This window comes from Haliotis rubra, unplaced genomic scaffold, assembly GCF_003918875.1.
Source record: "Haliotis rubra isolate DU_JTF1 unplaced genomic scaffold, ASM391887v1 Scf1123, whole genome shotgun sequence".
In the NCBI taxonomy this organism is placed as follows: Eukaryota; Metazoa; Mollusca; class Gastropoda; order Lepetellida; family Haliotidae; genus Haliotis; species Haliotis rubra.
Window position 1 is genome coordinate 36,962 of NW_025765030.1, and position 23,604 is coordinate 60,565.

General features: G+C 41.7%; 2 protein-coding genes across 2 annotated transcripts in view; both read left to right on the forward strand.

The window, feature by feature from the left end:
* The first annotated feature begins 249 nt into the window (after positions 1 to 249).
* LOC124290360 (extensin-like) lies at positions 250 to 1,839 on the forward strand. Its single transcript, XM_046727070.1, has one exon. It carries the CDS (start codon positions 250 to 252, stop codon positions 1,837 to 1,839), a length of 1,590 nt encoding a protein of 529 aa, XP_046583026.1.
* A 1,151-nt stretch (positions 1,840 to 2,990) lies between these two features.
* The window catches only part of LOC124290328 (neuronal acetylcholine receptor subunit alpha-6-like), a 31,963-nt gene continuing 11,349 nt past the window's right edge, over positions 2,991 to 23,604 (forward strand). Inside the window, exon 1 of the mRNA XM_046727041.1 lies at positions 2,991 to 3,234. Within this exon, the coding sequence (XP_046582997.1) occupies positions 3,183 to 3,234 (52 nt within the window). The 5' untranslated portion in view covers positions 2,991 to 3,182. The remainder of the gene's footprint in view (positions 3,235 to 23,604) is intronic.

Genomic DNA, 23,604 nt, shown 5'->3' on the forward strand with positions numbered 1-23,604 from the left:
GGGCACCCAGTATCAGCTCGACGCCTTCAACAATCTGTGGACAAACACGGGCACACAGCATCAGCTCGACGCCTTCAACAATCTTTGGACAAACACGGGCACACAGTATCAGCTCGACGCCTTCAGCAATCTGTGGACAAACACGGGAACACAGTATCAGCTTGACACCTTCAACAATCTGTGGACAAACACGGGCACACAGTATCAGCTTCACAAAGGTCATGTCTTCAGGGTTCATTTCTAATTCGCATGTTTCCAACTTTGTCCTCGAGTTCTCCAGACAGTTGTGTTTCAGCATGGCGGTCCCTTAAACAGTCACCTTCTCCCTCACCTATCCTGGGCCCCATCCACAAACCCTCTCCCTCACCTATCCTGGGCCCCCATCCACAAACCTTCTCCCTCACCTATCCTGGGCCCCCATCCACAAACCTTCTCCCTCACCTATCCTGGGACCCCATCTACAAACCTTCTCCCTCACCTATCCTGGGCTCACCTATCCTGGGCCCCCATCCACAAACCTTCTCCCTCACCTATCCTGGCCCCCCAAATCCATCCAAACAAACCTTCTCCCTCACCTATCCTGGGCCCCCATCCACAAACCTTCTCCCTCACCTATCCTGGGCCCCCATCCACAAACCTTCTCCCTCACCTATCCTGGGCCCCCATCCACAAACCTTCTCCCTCACCTATCCTGGGACCCCCCATCCACAAACCTTCTCCCTCCACAAACCTTTCTCCCTCACCTCATCCTGTATTCCCCCTCCACAAACCTTTCTCCCTCAAACCCTTTCCTGGGCCCCCATCCACACACCTTCTCCCTCACCTATCCTGGGCCCCCATCCACAAACCTTTCTTTCCTCACCTATCCCCCCCATCCACACACCTTCTCCCTCACCTATCCTGGGCCCCCATCCACAAACCTTCTCCCTCACCTATCCTGGGCCCCCATCCACAAACCTTCTCCCTCACCTATCCTGGGACCCCATCCACACAACCTTCTCCCTCACCTATCCTGGGCCCCCATCCACAAACCTTCTCCCTCACCTATCCTGGGCCCCCCCATCCACACAACCTCCTCCCCCTCACCTATCCTGGGCCCCCCATCCACAAACCTTCATCTATCCCCTCACCTTCTCCCTCCTGGGACCCCATCCACAAACCTTCTTCCTCACCTATCCTGGGACCCCATCCACAAACCTTCTCCCTCACCTATCCTGGGACCCCATCCACAAACCTTCTCCCTCACCTATCCTGGGACCCCATCCACCCTTTCTCCTCACCTATCCTGGACCCCATCCACAAAATCCTGGGCCCCCATCCACAAACCTTCTCCCCCTCACCTATCCTGGGCCCCCATCCACAAACCTTCTCCCTCACCCATCCTGGGACCCCCCATCCACAAACCTTCTTCCCTCACCTATCCTGCCCCCTCCACAAACCTTCTCCCTCCCCTATCCTGGGCACACCTTATCCCCCATCCCACACACCTTCTCCCTCACCTATCCTGGGCCCCCCATCCACAACCTTCTCCTCACCTATCCTGGGCCCCCATCCACAAACCTTCTCCCTCACCTATCCTGGGACCCCATCCACAAACCTTCTCCCTCATCCTCCCTCCACAAACCTTCTCCCTCCACCTATCCTGGGCCCCCATCCACGCACCTTCTCCCTCACCTATCCTGGGCCCCAATCCACAAACCTTCTCCCTCACCTATCCTGGGCCCCCATCCACAAACCTTCTCCCTCACCTATCCTGGGCCCCCATCCACAAACCTTCTCCCTCACCTATCCTGGGCCCCCATCCACAAACCTTCTCCCTCACCTAAAAAAAAGCAGTAAGTGACAACAAAATAATGCTCGTTTGTTAAACAACTTTATATGTTCCGAGTCCAAACTTATGAGACAAATCTTATGAGTTGGTCTGTCGATTTTATGTGACTGTGCAAAATTTAGTTTTGTTGCATTTAATAGAGTTTGTGTTAGTGAGCAATTCAAATGAAATCGAACGGACTGTACATGGTTGTATACTTGTTCCAACTTCCACATGCATTCAATCAGCTTCAGCTTCATATCAGCTTCTGTCTGAAACATAAAGCTGTTTATTAACTCCCAGCAGTGAGGTCCAACCGTGAGCTTTAGCCGTGAGTTCCAACAGTTAATTGTGAGTCCCAGGCGTAAACTCCAGCCGTCGTTTTTCATCGCTGCCGGTGTTCGTGACTTGGTATTTCTGGTTTGTTCAGATTCTGAATGTTGGTTTGCAGGCGCCATGTTTTCTCATTTGTAACCTCTATGATCTGCGTATACCTGTGTTTTGTTTCAACAACATGTCCACACCCAACGACACACGATGACTAACACCAAAGTGGCTTTAAATCCAACTACATGTATGAACATTCAACTGCATTTGGAGAGTATTCAGTTGTAACTTACGTTACATTTGAGATCAGACATTCTATCTTTTGGGGGCATTCTATCTTTTGGGGGCTTGAGTCGGAGAGTGTAGGTTCGGGATTTCCCGTAGGGGACACAGACCTTGACTGGTGACCAGTGACACGCGGACACACACCTCGCTGTCCAGTCACAACACAAGAATGCTGACAGCCGTCATGCTTCCACTATTCACTGGGCAATATTGAGAAGAAACATGCATTTCCATAATACAGATATATTGGAAATGCAAAACCGTGGCCACTGTCGACAATGTAGCCCATAAAACGACCTTTACATGGAGCTTCCAGTTTTTGTCTCATTGCACTCAGTGTTTGGGAGATTAGTAGAGACTGATACATCTCCTAGTTTGGAGGCGAAGGTAATTCCTGGCTACTCGTAGATTATTCTCTCAGGGTTTTTTTTCACTCTTTCACTCCGTTCAGTGGATTGGTTCATTTAACTTCTTTATGTGAGATGCCACATTAACATCTCATTAGTTACGCATGACAGCAGTAATTATTTTCGTCGGACCTGTAGCGAAATGGGACTTGAAGGAAAATGTTGGGGACCAGTCGCTCAGCCTGCGTTGTTATATTGTACGTATATATGTAGCTGAAGAGCACAGTCGCTATAGCTCCGGTCTCAACAGACATTGCAATTGGTTATCTGACACGGTCGATTGAGTGCCAGTGTTTGCAGTCCCAATTGATTCAGTGATTCAGTAGGTATCCGGGGGAGAGTGTTCAGGTACAATGGCTGGGAGGCTGCTGCTGCTGCTGCTGCTGCTCGTCATCCTGGCACACAGTGAGTAACGGTTGTGATCGTCACGTCATTAGTGATACATTGTTTGTGTTCCACACGTCTGTGTGCGTCCTATTTCGGCACAATGGTGTTTCCCGTTCTACTTCAATGTATGAAACATTGTGTGCTGTGGTGTCATAGTCCATTTACAATTGATTACTTGTCAGCTAACACATCTATCCTAACACATTCTATTATATTCACTTTCTTGACATAAACTTAGTAGTTACATGGTTGCTGGTATGGAAGTGTGGTGTTGCCCTTTGTTATTATTCAAGGTGTAAAGGAGTAGTCCAGTGGGTGGCCTGTCATGATGAAGGGCTGAGTTTGATTCCCAACATGGATACCGTCTGTGATATCATAGTTACGTGACCACAATAAAGTTAAAATCAGCGTCCACTCCAACTCACCTGCTCACGCGTATCAAAGGGCACGTTGCTGTACAGAAGTGCTCAAATTATAATTTTAGTTTCACTTGTTAATGGTTCTCATGACTCCAAGAGGGATAACATATAGATTCTACTTGACGAAATGGGCATATTTTCCTTAATGCTTCAAGGGAAGATACCTCCATCTGTCCCGTAAATATAAACATCAGTAGGTACGGCTGGAACCAACTACGGAGTGACCTGCTGAGGTAAAGATAACTTCATCTGTCCCGTTAATATAAACATCAGTAGGTACGGCTGGAACCAACTACGGAGTGACCTGCTGAGGTAAAGATAACTTCATCTGTCCCGTAAATATAAACATCAGTAGGTACGGCTGGAACCAACTACGGACTGACCTGCTGAGGTAAAGATAACTTCATCTGTCCCGTTAATATAAACATCAGTAGGTACGGCTGGAACCAACTACGGAGTGACCTGCTGAGGTAAAGATAACTTCATCTGTCCCGTAAATATAAACATCAGTAGGTACGGCTGGAACCAACTACGGAGTGACCTGCTGAGGTAAAGATAACTTCATCTGTCCCGTTAATATAAACATCAGTAGGTACGGCTGGAACCAACTACGGAGTGACCTGCTGAGGTAAAGATAACTTCATCTGTCCCGTTAATATAAACATCAGTAGGTACGGCTGGAACCAACTACGGACTGACCTGCTGAGGTAAAGATAACTTCATATGTCCCGTAAATATAAACATCAGTAGATACGGCTGGAACCAACTACGGAGTGACCTGCTGAGGTAAAGATAACTTCATCTGTCCCGTAAATATAAACATCAGTAGGTACGGCTGGAACCAACTCCGGAGTGACCTGCTGAGGTAAAGATAACTTCATCTGTCCCGTAAATATAAACATCAGTAGGTACGGCTGGAACCAACTCCGGAGTGACCTGCTGAGGTAAAGATTCCTCCATCTGTCCCGTAAATATAAACATCAGTAGATACGGCTGGAACCCGGTAACATAATGATAGCATTTACAGGGATGTTTAAAGTTAAATAACTGCAAACTAGCTTTGTTCTTCACAAATTTCTTGTGTTTTGTTACTGCAATTTGCTCATTGTTAGTATTTTTGTTTGTTTTATCTGTTCAAATATGTGTGATTGCAAGTTATACCATATGCATATCAGTATTTTCAAGAGCTATTATGTTGTGTAATAATATGGTGTCTGCAGTTTAATTTCTATTTGTGCAACACTGTTAATAGTTGGTTTGTTGCCTTTCTCAGAGAACTAATGACAGCCAAAGTTGTGTGCGTAACAGTTTAGTGCAAGATGATTCTCAGTCAAAATCCGAGTCATCTTCAGATAATAAGTTGTCTTCATCCATATCTGTAGTTGTGTTTGTCCGATTCTGATATTCGTTGATATTGCAGCGACAAGCACCGGTGCATCTTAATTGATTGACCCTGCATGTGCAACGAATACTGGCGCAATTCTGACATTTGCAGCTAACACATTCAAGTACAGCTTTTGGAGCTGCTGGAGTGTCCATCCAGTGCCATATAATGTATCCACCAATCGTCCAGCCATTCACATGTGGAGAAACCACTTCTGGTTTTGCTTCTAAACAATGTCGCCAAATAGATGCCTGGTAGTTGACACGTTTAATGTGTTTCTCACATGCATCACTGCATGGCGGCAAATTGACTGGATCTGTTGTGCGTGACCCGAACAGCGCAAGCCGTAGTTTGTTGACGCCAAGTTGGGGTTTGCCTCCATATAGGACACAAACAGCCGATTCACCTTGCCTCAACAGAATTTCATCAGTTGCAAATGATTTACCCAATTGTGCCATGCTGTGTCTGAAACCTTGGTGAGACTTTCCCAATTTTAGACCCTTAGTCTTGCCACGCCCAACAAAAGCACTTGTTGAATCACATCCACTGAATGCATGATAGCCTATCAAAGCTTCACATATATCTCGCCCAAGAGTAGACCCAATAGATGTGAGATTGATGTGAAGTGTTCTTTGTTTTGTTCCCGTTTTGAATATCACCTGTACAGGTATGAAATGGCTCACGCCTATGGCAATTACGGCAACATCTGTGTCTGGCCACTTAGGTACTACTTAGCTAGAACCATGGTTGGCTGCATGGGCTGCATGTAGAAGTAAGCGACTATCAGCTTCCTCGTGGTTCCAATACAGCTCATGTATGCATTCCTATGTTATCTGGTTTCTCTCATCATTGACTCTGAGTCGGTGAAACTCTTCGCCATTAGTTACAAACAGTGTCTGTTCTGCAGTTCTGTCAGCTAACAGTTCCACTGCCCCCTGAATTCGTTCAGGTCCAACACGTTTGTTGCCATATGTATACTCTTCAATCAACTGGTCGACAATTGGCTGCACTGATCTTCTGCGAGATGGAGCAGTGTCTGCCTCTCTTTGTTGGAGAGCACAAGTTCATACTCTAGGCTGTGTAACAATTCCAGTGGTGCAATGAGTTGTGTTCTTGCCAAAGGGAGTCTCTTCCTGGAAGTCACTGTTATCCCAAACTAAACATACTGGAACATTTGAAGATATGTTTGCCGGCACCACTGCAGCCCTTTGATTTTGTAGGCGCATTTCTGCTAGAGCGCTTTCAACTTCTTGGAGCTTCGAAATACAATGTCCGAAGCGGTTCAGTGTAGACACTAGTCCCATACTACATGTGAGATGATGCACTGAAGCAGCCAATGTTACATGTCTTGGAGTACGTATTCTACCTTTACGGCTGCAATACACTATGTTTTGTGCAATTGCAAGAATGTGCCTCTCTACTGTCTCCAGAACTTTAGACTGATGTTCCATATTCAATGTTTCGTTTTTATCATCTCATCTACGATTCCAAAAATAATCCATGCCAAAAGATTGTATAGAATCACAGGAACCACACTGCTTAGTGACTCCTCTGAAATGTTCTGCAGTGATGGTGGCCAAGCCATGTCTCTCACTGTTTGAACCTCATGGTGAACCATCTGTGATACTAAGCATACCTGACGCACTTGTTCAGCTTTCTCATCAAAATGTAGTCCAACATCATCAAAATCTTCCATATCTTGCTCCTGCAAATCTCTGACATTTGAGGCCCCTGCTTCAATACATGCCTTTTGGGACGATATCAGAAAACATCATCTCAGATTCACTTCGAAACTTTGAATGCCAGAAAGAAATCGTCTTTCCAGATGGCTTTATGATACATTTCTTCAGTTTTTCTGATCTGTAATTTGGCTGATCAATGCCCACATCTGGAAGAATTTCAATAAATCTGTCTCTAACATCAGACATCTTCCAAACATTCACATCCATCAATGATTCCCTTTTGAATTTCATTTGAAAGACGTTTGAATGCCTCATCATCATAGGCATTGTCTGTGGATGTGTTTTCTTAGACAAAGGTAAGACTTTTACTGTGGGTATACGAACTACGACATGATCTATACACAAGTAAATCACCAGCAATACTATTGGTTCCTCCTCTTGCACCTTCTGACAGCTGCATGAGTACCCTCTGATCATTACTAATTATTGCAGCTTGCCGTAATGTTTCAACAGCTGAGTACAAAGTCATTGGGCTGGCAGCTTCTAATTCGCGCTTGTCTCCACGCAGACGTTTGTCATTCTGTAAAATGATACACTTCAATATATCTGATTGAGAAACACTGGATCGTGTCAATGGTGTTATTGTCACATCAGGCACAAAACATGAGCTACACATTGATGTTTCACTGTGTTTCAGTGTCTGCTGTTGTTTATGTTCAGAGAGTTCAATACTCTTGCCTAAGGTGTAATGTAGCATAACACCTGTGATGCTTCACCAACTCAACTTCACCTTCAATATACTCCTTCAACTTGATGTAAACAGAGGCTTTTCGACGTTTTGCAGCACTACAGAATGTTTTCCACGATGTTGGTGTATTTTTTTCCAATTTTCGAGTAAGCATGGCATAAACATTTACTCACTACTAGCTGTACGAGGTCGTTTTATGTTAGGCTCCATCATTTAGGTCTTGAAATCACAACCCAACAGTCATGTAATCAATATTCCATCCATTAGTTGTGCAATGTTATCTAGCAGACTTGCAGTAAATGCATTGCATAATGTCTAAATATAGCATAAGTTGCGTTTGCTCACAGGTTCCATAACTCAATGTTCATGGGTTCACCGTTCACTCACATTTGCTGTTGTTGGGGGTAGGGATATTGAAATGTTAATTAGTTTCTTCAGGCTTATTGGATCTTGATCATTCTTTTTCTGTGTGATAGAGTTTACATATACCAACATAAGTATATGCATGCATCATAGTATAAAAGCAAAGTTGTCATAATATAACAAACAATGTCACTGTGAGAGTTAAAATGAGAGATAAAAAATGAACGATTTGGGACAAAAATGTGCGAATTTATCACATGTGCACTTACAAACATTATTGTAAGTGCATAATTGTTGTTGTTGTTAGTTATATCCGGTACAAACTTAATGATATTAAGGAAACATTTGTCATAAATTCATCATTTTTTGGCAAATTGCATGTTTTGTTGATATTTGGTAATTTTACGACAACCATCATCAGTAAACACATTTTTTAACAGAACGGACATATTTATTTTTGGTGAATGTTTGGAATTGATAAATTTATTGTTCAAATTAGAAGAAAACACCAACAAACATGTTGGAGTAGGGTGCAGTCAAATCTAGATTTAAGGCCTATATGGGGAACAGCCCCAGGACTCCTACATCAGTAGGTACGGTTGAAACCAACTACGGAGTGACCTGCTGAGGTAAAGAAACACGTTGTTTACTTTTAGAATACTTGAGCAAGATGTAACTATTTTAAACGCAAGGTGTAAAAACCCTAGCACAGTTAAACAATTTATCTAGAATATGGCCACAGTAATAATTGTTGTATACAGAAGTCGCGGGTCAACATTTTCCAGATTACTGATATTACTCATATCAGATTCATAAACCCTAATTAACACTTTGTCATTTCACATTGTGATGTAAATTTCTATTCCTGTAGATGGATAATGTGTATAAAAACGTTTTATAATAAATCCAGTTTGATTCAATTTAACTAAGATTCAAGTAGTGGCTGTATACAAATTTATAGGTCTGGTCTCATCCATTAAAGCCTTAGAGGCGTTCGTTCCAACTACAATAAACCTTTTGAAATAAAGTATATATACTTCATTTGTCACATTTCCGACATGCACCAATTAATATAATGTGTACCAGACTGTATCAAAGGTAATATACATCTGTTGTTTTAATAAAGTATATGCAGGCATGGTTGCTTTAGACACCTGACACGCAACTGTCTCACAGGCAGTCATTCTCATTTTGAAGAAAACCTTCATTTATATAATATACATATTAAGTCACAGATTCCGGTTTAGAACCACGCCTACTTTTAGTTACAGTATCACGCTCCCGAAAACCAAAAACTTTAGTCTTGTTTGAAGTTATTGTGAGGACAAATTTAACTGCATAATGTTCGGAAGAATTCATATTGTATTTATTTGAAACTGGAAATAGCTTGTACAAAGAGTCCACTCTGTCATTGTGGTGGGGACCCCGGCATTCACAGACTAAGTGGTGAGTACCAGAGGCAATTAAGAATAGTTTACAACATCTTCATATCGATTTGCCGACGTGTTTTCTTGCGAAAACCACTTGTCAATAAAATCGCAATTGTTTTATTGAATAGATACGAGATGACAAGCTTTGCAATAGACCCCTTAATTGATATCAGCAACTCAAAGAAGTGATATCAGCAATGTAAACATTTACGTCAGCGCAAGCCGTTTTACCAACATTTGGTTCAAAACTATGCAGTCCAAACACACAAACACGCTCACACACATCCACATTTATACACACAAACACATTCTCATGGAGGAACACAGACACATACTATTACAAATGCAGGCATGCATGCACTCACATATATAAGATCAACTTCAAACATAACTAAGATCCACTAAGATGTCCCTGCCGTAAGATAACTTCTATTTACACAAGATCCACTAATAAGGGTGGAGAGATCTACTGAAAAGGGTGGAAAACTGTATGCCTATTTTATTGACTTTACAAAAGCGTTCTTTTCTGTAAACAAACAAAAGCAGTGGTAGTAAGTAAAAAATAACGAATTTGGTACAAAAATGGATAAAGTGTTTCAAAACGTGGAAGCCTATGTGAGTTCATCGAATGATGTAAACACAGATGTTTTTGAATGTCCTTTATTGGTACGGCAAGGTTGTGTTCTATCTTTTCTCACCTTTCATTAATGAACTGGTCAATGAAATCACGTCCACTTGTACAAATGGCGTTCAGTTATTCCCTGCATTACTCGCGCTGTTCCTTCTTTTGATACTGTAATTAGACTCAAAAGGCAAATTCATATTTCAGAGAATTATTGCGAAACATTGTTTCTTCAAGTAAATTAAAGCTAGATAAGAATTGTTGTTTTTAGGCATAAGGGACTGACTATCAAGAACTGAAAAGTGAATCTACAAACTTGCTCCAATTAAAGTACCATCATCTTAAAACTATCTTGCATGCTACTTTCTAGAAATTTCACTTGGCAGGCATCTATAAATCATCTGACTCTTAAAGCTAAAATTGCACTCAAAACTGCCCAGCGCAGTTTGTTAAAGTTTGAAAAACGCTCATATCAACTATTTTAATAATCTTTGACACTATAATAATGCCTGCATGGTTCTCAGGAATAGGGTATTCATAGGCTTAAATACAGTTTGCCAGAATGTAAACGTGGCTTCCGCAGATGCACAACTAGTGATATTGTTCCAGGGGAATGCGGAAGATACCCAATATGTATATTGGCACTGAAATGTTCCATCTCATAGTGGTTGACACTCATCTCAATCCGCCCTCACCGCTATCCATCAAAAGCCTTTACGATATGTTATTGTATTTGGTTGAAAATGCAGGTGATGCTAGAAATATACGTAACTGGGCTATTTTTATTAAAACTATATTGTTTCAACTGGGTCTTGGATATGCATGGATTTGTCAGGAACATGGAGATGCTCCAGCATTTTTTATCGATTGTTCAACAAAGATGTAAACATTGCTTTCAGCAAGTATACTATCCCAAAAAAGAAACGCATCACGAAATAGCAATTTCATGTAGCAATGAATTAAAAGGTGATTCATTTTACAAAAGGTTTTGCTCTGTTTATGAGTCCTATGGTGTTTATGTTTTGAAACATCACAACAAAACGCACCATCCGTAAAATATCCGTATTTAACAGCATGATTTTCAATTTCGGCGTGTAGTGTCACAGAATACACAATTCACATGCAATGCACGTGAAAGTTTGGGATCAGATAGTCTCAATGATGGGTATAAAAAGTTGATCGCTGTCTGTCGATTATTCACGGTATTTGGAATATTGTTGACGAACGCAAAATACCACGTCTAAGTGAAGCCAACCGTCATATCGCCATTGGTTTGCTTGAAGCTGGCCAGTCTCAACGTGCAGTTGCCCGACGCATGAATGTTCACCAAAGCACCATTTCACGGCTCTGGGAGAGATATCGCCGGCAGAATACGGTAGCAGATGCCCCTCGTAGTGGGCGACCTCGAGCGACCACTGCGGCGCAGGATAAGTCTGCATTCCCAGTGTGCAATTTCGCTATATTTCATTGACTCATAAAGCCTACAAGATGTTTCAAAATAAACATAAAAATACAGTTGACATTCCGATATGCGTTTCTTTTTTGGGAGAGTATATTATTAAAAACATATGTCATGCTAGATCGACTCAGTTAGACCCTGTCATGAGATAACTTCTATATATCCAACATCCACTAAGTTAGCCCCTGTCATGAGATAACTTCTATATATCCAAGATCCACTAAGGGAGCCCCTGTCATGAGATAACGTCTATATATCCAAGATCCACTAAAGGGTGCCCCTGTCAAGAGATAACTTCTATATATCCAAAATCCGCTAAGGGAGCCCCAGTCATGAGATAACGTCTATATATCCAAGATCCACTATGTGAGCCCCTGTCATGAGATAACTTCTATATATCCAAAATCCACTAAGGGAGCCCCTGTCATGAGATAACGTCTATGCATCAAAGATCCACTAAGGTAGCCCCTGTCATGAGGTAACTTCTATATATCCAACATCCATTAAGTTAGCCCCTGTCATGAGATAACTTCTACATATCCAAGATCCACTAAGGGTTCCCCTGTCATAAGGTAACTTTTATATGTCCAAGACCCACTAATGGAGCCCCTGTAATGACATAACTTCTTTATATCCAACATCCACTAATTTAGCCCCTGTCATGAGATAACTTCTATTCAATCTTTATTTCAATTCAATATTTATTTCGTACTGAAGAGGCCACAGGCCTTTAGTACATATACAGATATAATGGGGAATTACATAAAAAAATATATTTACATTACAGTGATAAGACTTTTGTTTTATACAACATTGCAATGTGGATGAACATGGCAAGATTTTGTAATATATTTTGATTTTTACTGCTTATAAGGGTAGAGAATTTTATGATGCTTGGATGGATATAGTAATATCTTTTAATGTATTTACAACGTATTGAATTATATGATGGACAGATGAGGAGAAAGTGATATTCATCTTCAATTTCATTTAAACGACAAAGTGTACATATTCTCTCTTCTCTTTTAACATTTTTATATCTGCCGCTTTCAATCAACAAATCGTGAGATGAACATCGGAATCTTGCTTGTGATCGCCTAAATGTCTTTATATTAACACATGATAAGTATACTTCATTGAATAAATTCTTTTTTAAATTTTGAATAGTAAAAACATTTACTTGACAAAGATATTTTCTCACGCCATGTTTGAAGATATATGTCTTTAAGTCTTATGGTTAACGACTGAATGAATGACGTATGTGATTCTACATATTGTGCATTCCAAACGTTTCCGAAGCCAATAGAGAATAAGAAGTTCTTAACATGAGATGTCCAATTTCTTTGTCCATTTTCATCATACAATAACATCATATTATAACATTTTTTTGGTAACCGATATGAAGGCATATTTAGCAGTTTTAACCAATATTTGACAACTTTTATGCTTGTAAACAAGTGCATTGGATATCTGCCACATTCACCGTAAGCTACTGCATTAACTGTATTCAATTTAACACCAAGATATTTCTTGCATGCATACAAGTGTATTCTTTCTATTTGATGAAAGTCTGCTAATCCCCAGATTTCTGCTCCGTACGTCAAAATTGGGTTTATCTTTGCATCAAAAATCTTAAAAAAGGTTTTGTAACTAATATCTCCAAGTGTACTTACTGTCTTCATAATACCAATAAGTGCCTTTACCAGCGAAGCATATTTGACATGCATGTTCCAAGACAAACCATTGGTAAAATACAATCCCAAATATTTATAATAGCTAACACAGTCTAGATGTATACCATTAAACAACCACTTTTCTTTTTCAGAAAGTTTACCTCCCTTTTTTAAGACTATGATTTTTGTTTTCTCTCTGTTTACTGTTAATTTCCATTTATCGCAGTAATGTTCGAGTTCATTTTTGTTATTTTGGAGGCCACTAACGGTGCTTGAAAACAACACAATGTCGTCTGCAAACATCAGAAGGAAGATTTTAACTATTTCTGGGTGAAGTTGTACGCCACTTGAACAATTAGTTTCGATTTGAACAGCAAGCTCATTGATGAAAAATGAAAACAGGAAAGGACTAAGTATACATCCTTGCCTTACACCAAGTTGTAATTCGAACGTTTCCGAAAATTCTTGATTATTTTTAACACATGCCTTCACGTGCTCATACATATTAGTCAAAAGTTTACTCATTTTGTTACTGAGACCATGACACTGAAATACAGACCAAAGCTTGTTGCGTTGGACAGAGTCAAAGGCTTTCGTAAAAATCTACAAATAGGGCATATACTTTTCCTCCTTTTAAATTCAAATATCTCTGTATTATACTTTGTAAAATAAACATGTTATCAACAGTGGTATATCCATGTCTAAATCCAGCTTGCGATTCATTTATCTTATCCACTGTATCTCCCCAGCTTACAAGTCTCTTATTAACTATAAAAGTGAAAATTTTACTAAATATACTAAGTAATGTTATTCCTCTATAGTTATTTGGGTTATTTGCATCACCATGTTTATTGATCGGAACAATGATACCAATCGTCCAACAGTGTGGGAAAGTACCATTTTCCAATATGATATTAAATAGTAGTTCTAGGTATGGTGCGATAAGGTCGGACGAGTGTTTAAAGAATTCTGATATCATGCCATCAAATCCTGGTGATTTGTTTGATTTAAGATTGTCAATACTTTCAAAAATCTCTTCTCTAGTGATTGGTGAATCAAGTATATCTGCCGTAAGTTCTGAATTTTGCCGACTCAGGTTGGTCTGCTCTGTATTGTCATGATAATTATGGTCATTTTTATGATCTACTGTATGAACACCACAAAAGAGCTGCCCAAAGTGTGCCAACCAATCGAGTATCTGAATGTTGTTTTGCCTTACTTGATGGTTATTTAAACGTTTAAGTTCAGACCAGAAATGTTTGGAATTAGATATGTTATTTTCTATTGTTATTCGTTTTTCTCTAAAATAGTCAATACGTTTTTTCTTGCAAAGTGCATTATATTGGTTTCTTACGATGCAATATTGATCAAATGAATGCTTGTCTTTACATTTACTTATTGAGAAATTTGCATCTTTCGGTTTTTAGTTTTTCGCAATCTGAGTCAAACCAACTTTTCAAGTATGCTTTTGATTGACCAACTTTCTTTCTCATACAAGAAGCCGCTGAACAGATCGCATCTGTCATATATCCTATACTTTGTTCTATACTAGTGAAAGCACAATCAACAGATTTATCTAGCAATTCCTGACCGTTTTCAGATAGCAAATTTTCCCTGAACTGTCCTGACTTATCATTATCCCAAGTAAACCTGTACGTAATTTCAGATCTTTTATCATGTTTATCAGCTTTTCTATTATGATTTGATTTTATTCGTAATATAATGGGAAGATGGTCTGATTCTATGCGTGATTGTATACTGAAATCATTTACATAGTCAAATAATGCTGCTGACGAAATAACATAATCAATAACACTGGTACCATTCAGACCTAAGTAAGTAAAATCTCCGAGTTGTGCATCACTGCCACAACGACCATTCATAATATGAATATTAAAAACGGAGCACATGTCAAGAAGTGTTTTACCAAACCTGTTTATAACCTTGTCGGCGGAGAACCGTTTAAGATGGAAATAGTCTATAAGAAAGTCCCAGTACGAATGGTTTTGAGTTTCAGTGTATTCCAGCAGATCATCCTCGATAAAATCGGGGTCTATTCCGGTACGCGCATTGAAATCTCCGCCACACAAGATATAGCAGTCTGGTACAGAAGAAACAATTGATAATAGGTTATCCTGAAATAAATTTACACCATTATTACATAGTGGTGAGTATTTATCATACCAAGTGGATGCTTAAGGTTGTACATATACACAAGAATACAAAATATCTTTGTCGAGGTGAAACAGTGTATGGTCAAACATGATAAATATAGCGTTTTCTGTTACTTTAGACCATTTCATGTAATCATAAAACTCTTTCTTTATCAGTACAACGATACCCCCGGAAGGTCTCCCCTTATTAGATATTTTTTGTGCATTTTTTCAATCAACTTAAAATCACTAAAAATATTTTCTAGGTCTAAGTCAAGCGACCAAGTTTCAGTAATACCAATTATATCAAGTGATTTGATATAATCTACGAAACAAGCGTCTGTAAGTTTTTGCACGATACCGGAAATGTTCCAGAAAATAAAATTAACCTTTTCACAAGCATTTTCACAATCGTCAGTCTCATTCACAACACTTTGATGCGCCAAAGAACGTCTCACATGATCCTGGCCCTGGCCACCTCCCTCCAGTGTGGTCTCTGTCAGTGGGTCGCGATGACGATCTCAGACCCTGTCTCGTGCCCCCGCGGTCTCGGTCTCCGCGATTGTCGGACCTGGGTTTACTCCGTGTGTCCCCAGATCTACTATGGTCTTCCTTAGGGTCCTGCATTATCTTGCCCCCCTTATAGTAGAAGCGGGTGTCGGGGTGCGCATCTCTCAGGTGGTTGAGTTCTTTTCGCTGATAGCTGGTGAGATCACTGGCTATACCAACACCCTGCTCTTTAGGTACACTCCTCAATTTGACAGAATGCCACTTATCCTCCCAGTGGTTCATACGGACGATAATCGGTCTTGTCTTATCGCTCTTTTTGCCGATCCTATGGGATCTCTCAATGTCTCTAGGTGTAAGGGGTGGGAGATCTTTAGTCATTCTTGCTTTATTGAGAATATCGATCACTTTGTTCTTGCTTTCTGTGTAGGTCTCATTATCACCAGTTTCCTGGACATTATATAACACCATGTTATTCCTCCTGCTACGCTGTTCCTGATCCTTCAGACGTGTGTCTAGATTGTCTAATTGTATCTCTATATCTGTTGTTTTATCATTTAAAGTGTCAATATCCATTCTAATAACATCTTGTTCTTGTTTATTGGTGTAGATTTCTTCTCTAAATTCCAAGATCCACTAATTTAGCCCCTGTCATGAAATAACTTCTATATATCCAAGATCCACTAATTTAGCCCCTGTCATGAAATAACTTCTATATATCCAAGATCCACTAATTTAGCCCCTGTCATGAGATAACTTCTATATATCCAACATCCACTAAGGTAGCCCTGTCATGAGATAACTTCTATATATCCAACATCCACTAAGGTAGCCCCTGTCATGAGATAACTTCTATATATCCAACATCCACTAAGTTAGCCCCTGTCATGAGATTACTTCTATATATCCAACATCCACTAAGGTAGCCCTGTCATGAGATAACTTCTATATATCCAACATCCACTAAGTTAGCCCCTGTCATGACATAACTTCTATATATCTAAGATCCACTAAGTTAGCCCCTGTCATGAGATTACTTCTATGCATCCAAGATCCACTAAGGGAGCCCCTGTCATGAGATAACTTCTATATATCCAAGATCCACTAAAGTAGCCCCTGTCATGAGATAACTTCTATATATCAAAGATCCAATAAGTTATCCCCTATCATGAGATAACGTCTATATATATAAGATCCACTAACAGTGCCCTTTCATGACATAATTTCTGTATATCCAATACTCACTAAGTTAGCCCCTGTCATGAGATTACTTCTACATATCAAAGATCCACTATGTTAGCCTCTGTCTTGACATGAGATAACGTCTGTATATCCAAGATCCACTTAGTTATCATGAGCTAACTTCTATTTATCCAAGATTCACTAAGTTAGCCCCTGTGATGAGGTAAATTCTAGATATCCATGATCCACTAAGTTAGAGCCTGTCATGACGTAATTTCTATATATCCAAGATCCACTAAGTTGGACCCTGGCATGAGATTACTCTACATATCCAAGATCCACTAAGTGAGCTTCTGTCTTCTCATGAGTTAACTTCTATATATCCAAGATCAGCTTAGTTGTCATGAGGTAACTTCTATATATCCAAAATCCACTAAGTGAGACACTGTCATGAGGTAAATTCTATATATCCATGATCCACTACGTTAGACAATGTCACAAGGTAACCATTATATATCCAAGATCCAATAAGGGAGCCCCTGTAATGACATAACATCTATATATCCAAGATCCACTACGTTAGCCCCTGTCATGAGATAACTTCTATATATCCAAGATCCACTAAGACAGCCCCTGTCATGAGATAACTTCTACATAATCGAGATCCAATAAGGGTGCCCCTGTCATGAGATAACTTCTGCATAATCGAGATCCACTAAGGGTGCCCCTGTCATGAGATAACTTCTGCATAATCGAGATCCACTAAATGTGTCCCTGTCATGAGATAACTTCTACATAATCGAGATCCACTAAGGCAGCCCCTGTCATGAGATAACTTCTACATAAACGAGATCCACTAAGACAGCCCCTGTCATGAGATAACTACTACATAATCGAGATCCACTAAGGGTGCCCCTGTCATGAGGTAACTTCTACATAATCGAGATCCACTAAGGCAGCCCCTGTCATGAGATAACCACTACATAATCGAGATCCACTAAGGGTGCCCCTGTCATGAGATAACTTCTACATGATCGAGATCCACTAAGGATGCCCCTGTCATGAGATAACTTCTACATAATCGAGATCCACTAAGGATGCCCCTGTCATGAGATAACTTCTACATAATCGAGATCCACTAAGGCAGCCCCTGTCATAAGATAACTTCTACATAATCGAGATCCACTAAGGCAGACCCTGTCATGAGATAACTTCTACATAATCGAGATCTAATAAGGGTGTCCCTGTCATGAGATAACTTCTACATAATCGAGATCCACTAAGGGTGCCCCTGTCATGAGATAACTTCTACATAATCGAGATCCACTAAGGGTGCCCCTGTCATGAGATAACCTCTACATAATCGAGATCCACTAAGGGTGCCCCTGTCATGAGATAACCTCTACATAATCGAGATCCACTAAGGGTGCCCCTGTCATGAGATAACTTCTACATAATCGAGATCCACTAAGGGTGCCCCTGTCATGAGATAACCTCTACATAATCGAGATCCAATAAGGGTGCCCCTGTCATGAGATAACTTCTGCATTATCGAGATCCACTAAGGGTGCCCCTGTCATGAGATAACCTCTACATAATCGAGATCCACTAAGGGTGCCCCTGTCATGGGATAACCTCTGCATAATCGAGATCCACTAAGGGTGCCCCTGTCATGAGATAACCTCTACATAATCGAGATCCACTAAGGGTGCCCTGTCATGAGATAGATCCACTGCCCCTGTACTCTACATAATCGAGATCCACTAAGGGTGCCCCTGTCATGAGATAACCTCTACATAATCGAGATCCACTAAGGGTGCCCCTGTCATGAGATAACCTCTACATAATAATCCACTAAGGGTGCCCCTGTCATGATCTTCTACATAATCGGATCCACTAAGGGTGCCCCTGTCATGAGATAACTTCTACATAATCGAGATCCACTAAGGGTGCCCCTGTCATGAGATAACTTCTACATAATCGAGATCCACTAAGGGTGCCCCTGTCATGAGATAACTTCTACATAATCGAGATCCACTAAGGGTGCCCCTGTCATGAGATAACTTCTACATAATCGAGATCCACTAAGGGTGCCCCTGTCATGAGATAACTTCTACATAATCGAGATCCACTAAGGGTGCCCCTGTCATGAGATAACTTCTGCATAATCGAGATCCACTAAGGGTGCCCCTGTCATGAGATAACCTCTACATAATCGAGATCCACTAAGGGTGCCCCTGTCATGAGATAACCTCTACATAATCGAGATCCACTAAGGGTGCCCCTGTCATGAGATAACGTCGTGAGATAAAGTCTATACAGCACAGATCCACCTACGATCGTCTCGTCACCCTGAGTAGTGCGTTATGCACATTTTGGTTGTGCTTGACTTGTGGCGTGATTATTGCATACACGCTTCTATTCTTGTAACAACCTTATCAAATTTAAACGAGACTCATTTGAATCCACACAATGAGACTGTTCCCCAGCAGATTTGTAATACTGACTGTAATGAACACGCATAAAGCAGCTCATGTTGAATGCCTGGAAGAAGGTGGAGTTCATTGTTAATCATTGATCTGGTGCCATTGTAAATATTCTATCTAGTGTCATTGTTAATACTTGATCCAGTAGCATTGTTAATACATGTAATTGATCTTGTGTCACTGTTAATCCTTGAGCTAGTGTCCCTATTAATCCTGGATCTAGTGATATTGTTAATCCTTGAACTTACACTGTGTGACGTTCTCCATGGGTCTACACCCGGTCACACCAATGATACATTGACTTACACTGTGTGACGTTTTCACGGGTCTACACTCGGCCACACCATTGGTACATTGACTTAAACTGAATGACGTTCTCCATGAGTCTCCCTATACACTCGGCCACACCATAGATACCTTTGCGTACTCACGTTCCTATCTGACGTTTTTTGAGTGCCCTAACCTCACCCTAAACCTGCCATTGTGGATGTTCTGAAGTACAATCATGACCATTTGTATAGATATCAACTTTTGTTTCGTGCTACACAGCGGTACAAGAATTAAGAAAAACTTGTTTTCCATTAGAAGTTGTCATTATTGTTCAAATCTCCCTCTTCACAACATTGATCTTCGGGTATTGCATTCATGCTATGTGATTAAGCATACAGACTACCTTCGATTTATTGACTTTCACCCGTCTCTTGATCAATAGAATTGCAACCACTCGAAATGACAATAGGTATGGATGTTCTGACAAATATTCGCTTTATGAAAGGCTATTTCTAATGCTATAAATATTAAGCTATAATTACCGGGGCGTTTTGTTTGATGTTAATAGCCGTTTGATCAGCACTTGAGTCAACTGTCTGTAATCAACAGGTATATTACGCTTAGAAACTTCCTTCCATGTTTCTCAAACAGATCAAACTATGAGTGTCGTGTTCTGCTTTAGTGACCGCCGACAGGTTTCTTTCACTGCCACAGTTTGTCATCTACTTCCATCCGCGACTAGCATATTACATATTCTGTCTCTATGTGGCTGTCATCGAACTCAGCGAAGTAATCATGTATCCCGATTAAAAATACATGTTGCATAACAGACATACAATGGTGCTTGAACTGTTCCACCTTGCTGTTGCGTCCTATCACCCAGAACATTCGGGTGTAGCAGTGTCGGGAATACTGTTACAACGTCATCTACGTCAACCAGAAAAGAGGGACACATCAACCCATGTCACACCCATGTCCACCTGTCTTGAGGGACACATCATCCCATGTCACCAATGTCCACCAGTCTAGAGTGACACATCAACCCATGTCACCCATGTCCACCGGTCTAAATGGACACATCAACCCATGTCCACATCAACCCATGTCACCCAAATCCACATCCAACCATGTCACTCGTATCCACATCAATCCATGTCACCCATGTCCACTAGTCTAGAGGGACACATCAACCAATGTCACCCATGTCCACATCAACCCATGTCACCCAAGTCCACATCCAACCAAGTCACTCATGTCCGCCAGTCTAGAGGAACCCATCAACCCATATCACCCATGTCCACATCAACCCATGTCACCCATGTCCACATCAACCCATGTCACCCAAGTCCACTAGTCTAGAGGGACACATCAATCCATGTCACCCATGTCCACATCCACCCATGTCACCCATGTCCACATCCACCCATGTCACCCATGTCCACATCAACCCATGTCACCAATGTCCACCAGTCTAGAGTGACACATCAACCCATGTCACCCATGTCCACCGGTCTAAGTGGACACATCAACCCATGTCCACATCAACCCATGTCACCCAAGTCCACATCCAACCATGTCACTCATGTCCGCCAGTCTAGAGGAACCCATCAACCCATATCACCCATGTCCACATCCACCCATGTCACCCATGTCCACATCAACCCATGTCACCCATGTCCACTACTCTAGAGGGACACATCAACCAATGTCACCCATGTCCACATCAACCCATGTCACCCAAGTCCACATCCAACCATGTCACTCATGTCCGCCAGTCTAGAGGAACCCATCAACCCATATCACCCATGTCCACATCAACACATATCACCCATGTACACATCAACCCATGTCACCCCATCAATCATGTGCATGTCACCATGTCCATCAACCCATGTCACCCATGTCCACATCAATCCATGTCACCCATGTCCACATGTCAACACATATCACCCATGTACACCCATGTCACCTATGTCCACATCAACCCATGTCACCCATGTCCACCATGTCACAAACCCATGTCACCCATGTCCACACCAATGTCACCATGTCATGTCACCCATGTCCACATCAATGTCCATGTCACCCATGTCCATGTCACATGTCCACATCAAACCCATGTCCATCATCAATGTCACCATGTCCACCCATGTCCACATCAACCCAAACATCAAACCCAACCCATGTCACCCATGTCCACATCAACCCATGTCACCCATGTCCACATCAACCCATGTCACCATGTCCACATCAACCCATGTCACCCATGTCCATGTGTCCATGTCCATGTCCAAATCCCATGTCATCAATCGATGTCACCATGTCCACTTCAACCCATGTCACCATGTCCATGTCCACATCAATCCATGTCAACACATCAACCCATGTCACCTATGTCCACCACATCAACCCATGTCACCCATGTCCACATCAAATGTCCCATGTCACCCATCAACCCCATGTCACCTATGTACATCATGTCACTAATGTCCACATCAACCCATGTCCACATCAACCCATGTCACCCATGTCCACATCACTTGTCAACATCCATGTCACCCATGTCCACATCAACCATCATGTCACCCATGTACCTTAAACCATGTCACCCATGTCCACCAATCACCATGTCACCAATGTCCACATCAACCCATGTCACCCATGTACACATCAATGTCCATGTCACCCATGTCACCATGTATGTCACACATGTCACCCATGTCACCCATGTCCACATCAACCCATGTCACCCATGTCCACATTCTCATGTCCACATCAACCCATGTCACCCATGTCAACCATGTCACTATGTCCATCAACCTATGTCCACATCAACCCATGTCCACATCAACCCATGTCACCCATGTCACACCACCTTGTCCAATGTCACCTATAACCACATCAACCCATGTCATCACACATCACCCATGTCCATGTCCACTTAAACCCATGTCACCCATGTCCACATCAACCCATGTCATGTCACCGTGTCCATGTCCACATCATCAACCCATGTCATGTCACCCATGTCCACATCAACCCATGTCACCATGTCCATCATGTCCATGTCACCCATGTCCATATCATGTCCACTTAAGCCCATGTCACCTATGTGTCTTATGTCCACATCAACCCATGTCACCCACATCAACCCATGTCATGTCACCCATGTCCACATCAACCCATGTCACTCATGTCCACATCAACCCATGTCACCCATGTCCACAAACCCATGTCCACATCACACCCATGTCACTCACCATGTCACATCATGTCCACATCAACCCATGTCAATCTTATGTCCACATAAAATCAACCTCATGTCAACCCATGTCACTGTCCACATCAACTCCATGTCACTCATGTCCACATCAACCCAACCCATGTCCACATCAACTCATGTCCATGTCCACTTAAACCCATGTCACCCATGTCCACATCAATCCCATGTCAATGTCAATCATGTCCACATCAACCCATGTCACCCATGTCCACATAAACCCATGTCACTCATGTCCACATGAACCCATGTCACTCATGTCCACATCAACCCATGTCACCCATGTCCACATCAACCCATGTCACCATGTCCACTTAAACCCATGTCACTCATGTCCACATGAACCCATGTCACCATGTCCACATCAACCCATGTCACCCATGTCCACATCAACCCATGTCACCCATGTCCACTTAAACCCATGTCACCCATGTACACATCAACCCATGTCACTCATGTCCACATCAACCCGTGTCCACATCCACCTATGTCACCCATGTCCACATCGACCCATGTCACCCATGTTCACCTCAATCAACCCATGTCACCCATGTCCACATCAACCCATGTCACCCATGTCTACAAGTCTTAAGGTGGACCGCTTGTTACCGAAGTGACATCGACAACGGCATTTCCTTACACCTTATTATAGTTTAGATATCTCTGAGTACAAGATTCTCTGAATCTGTAAGAATACCGCAGTCTGGCATTTACACCACAGAAACCAAGC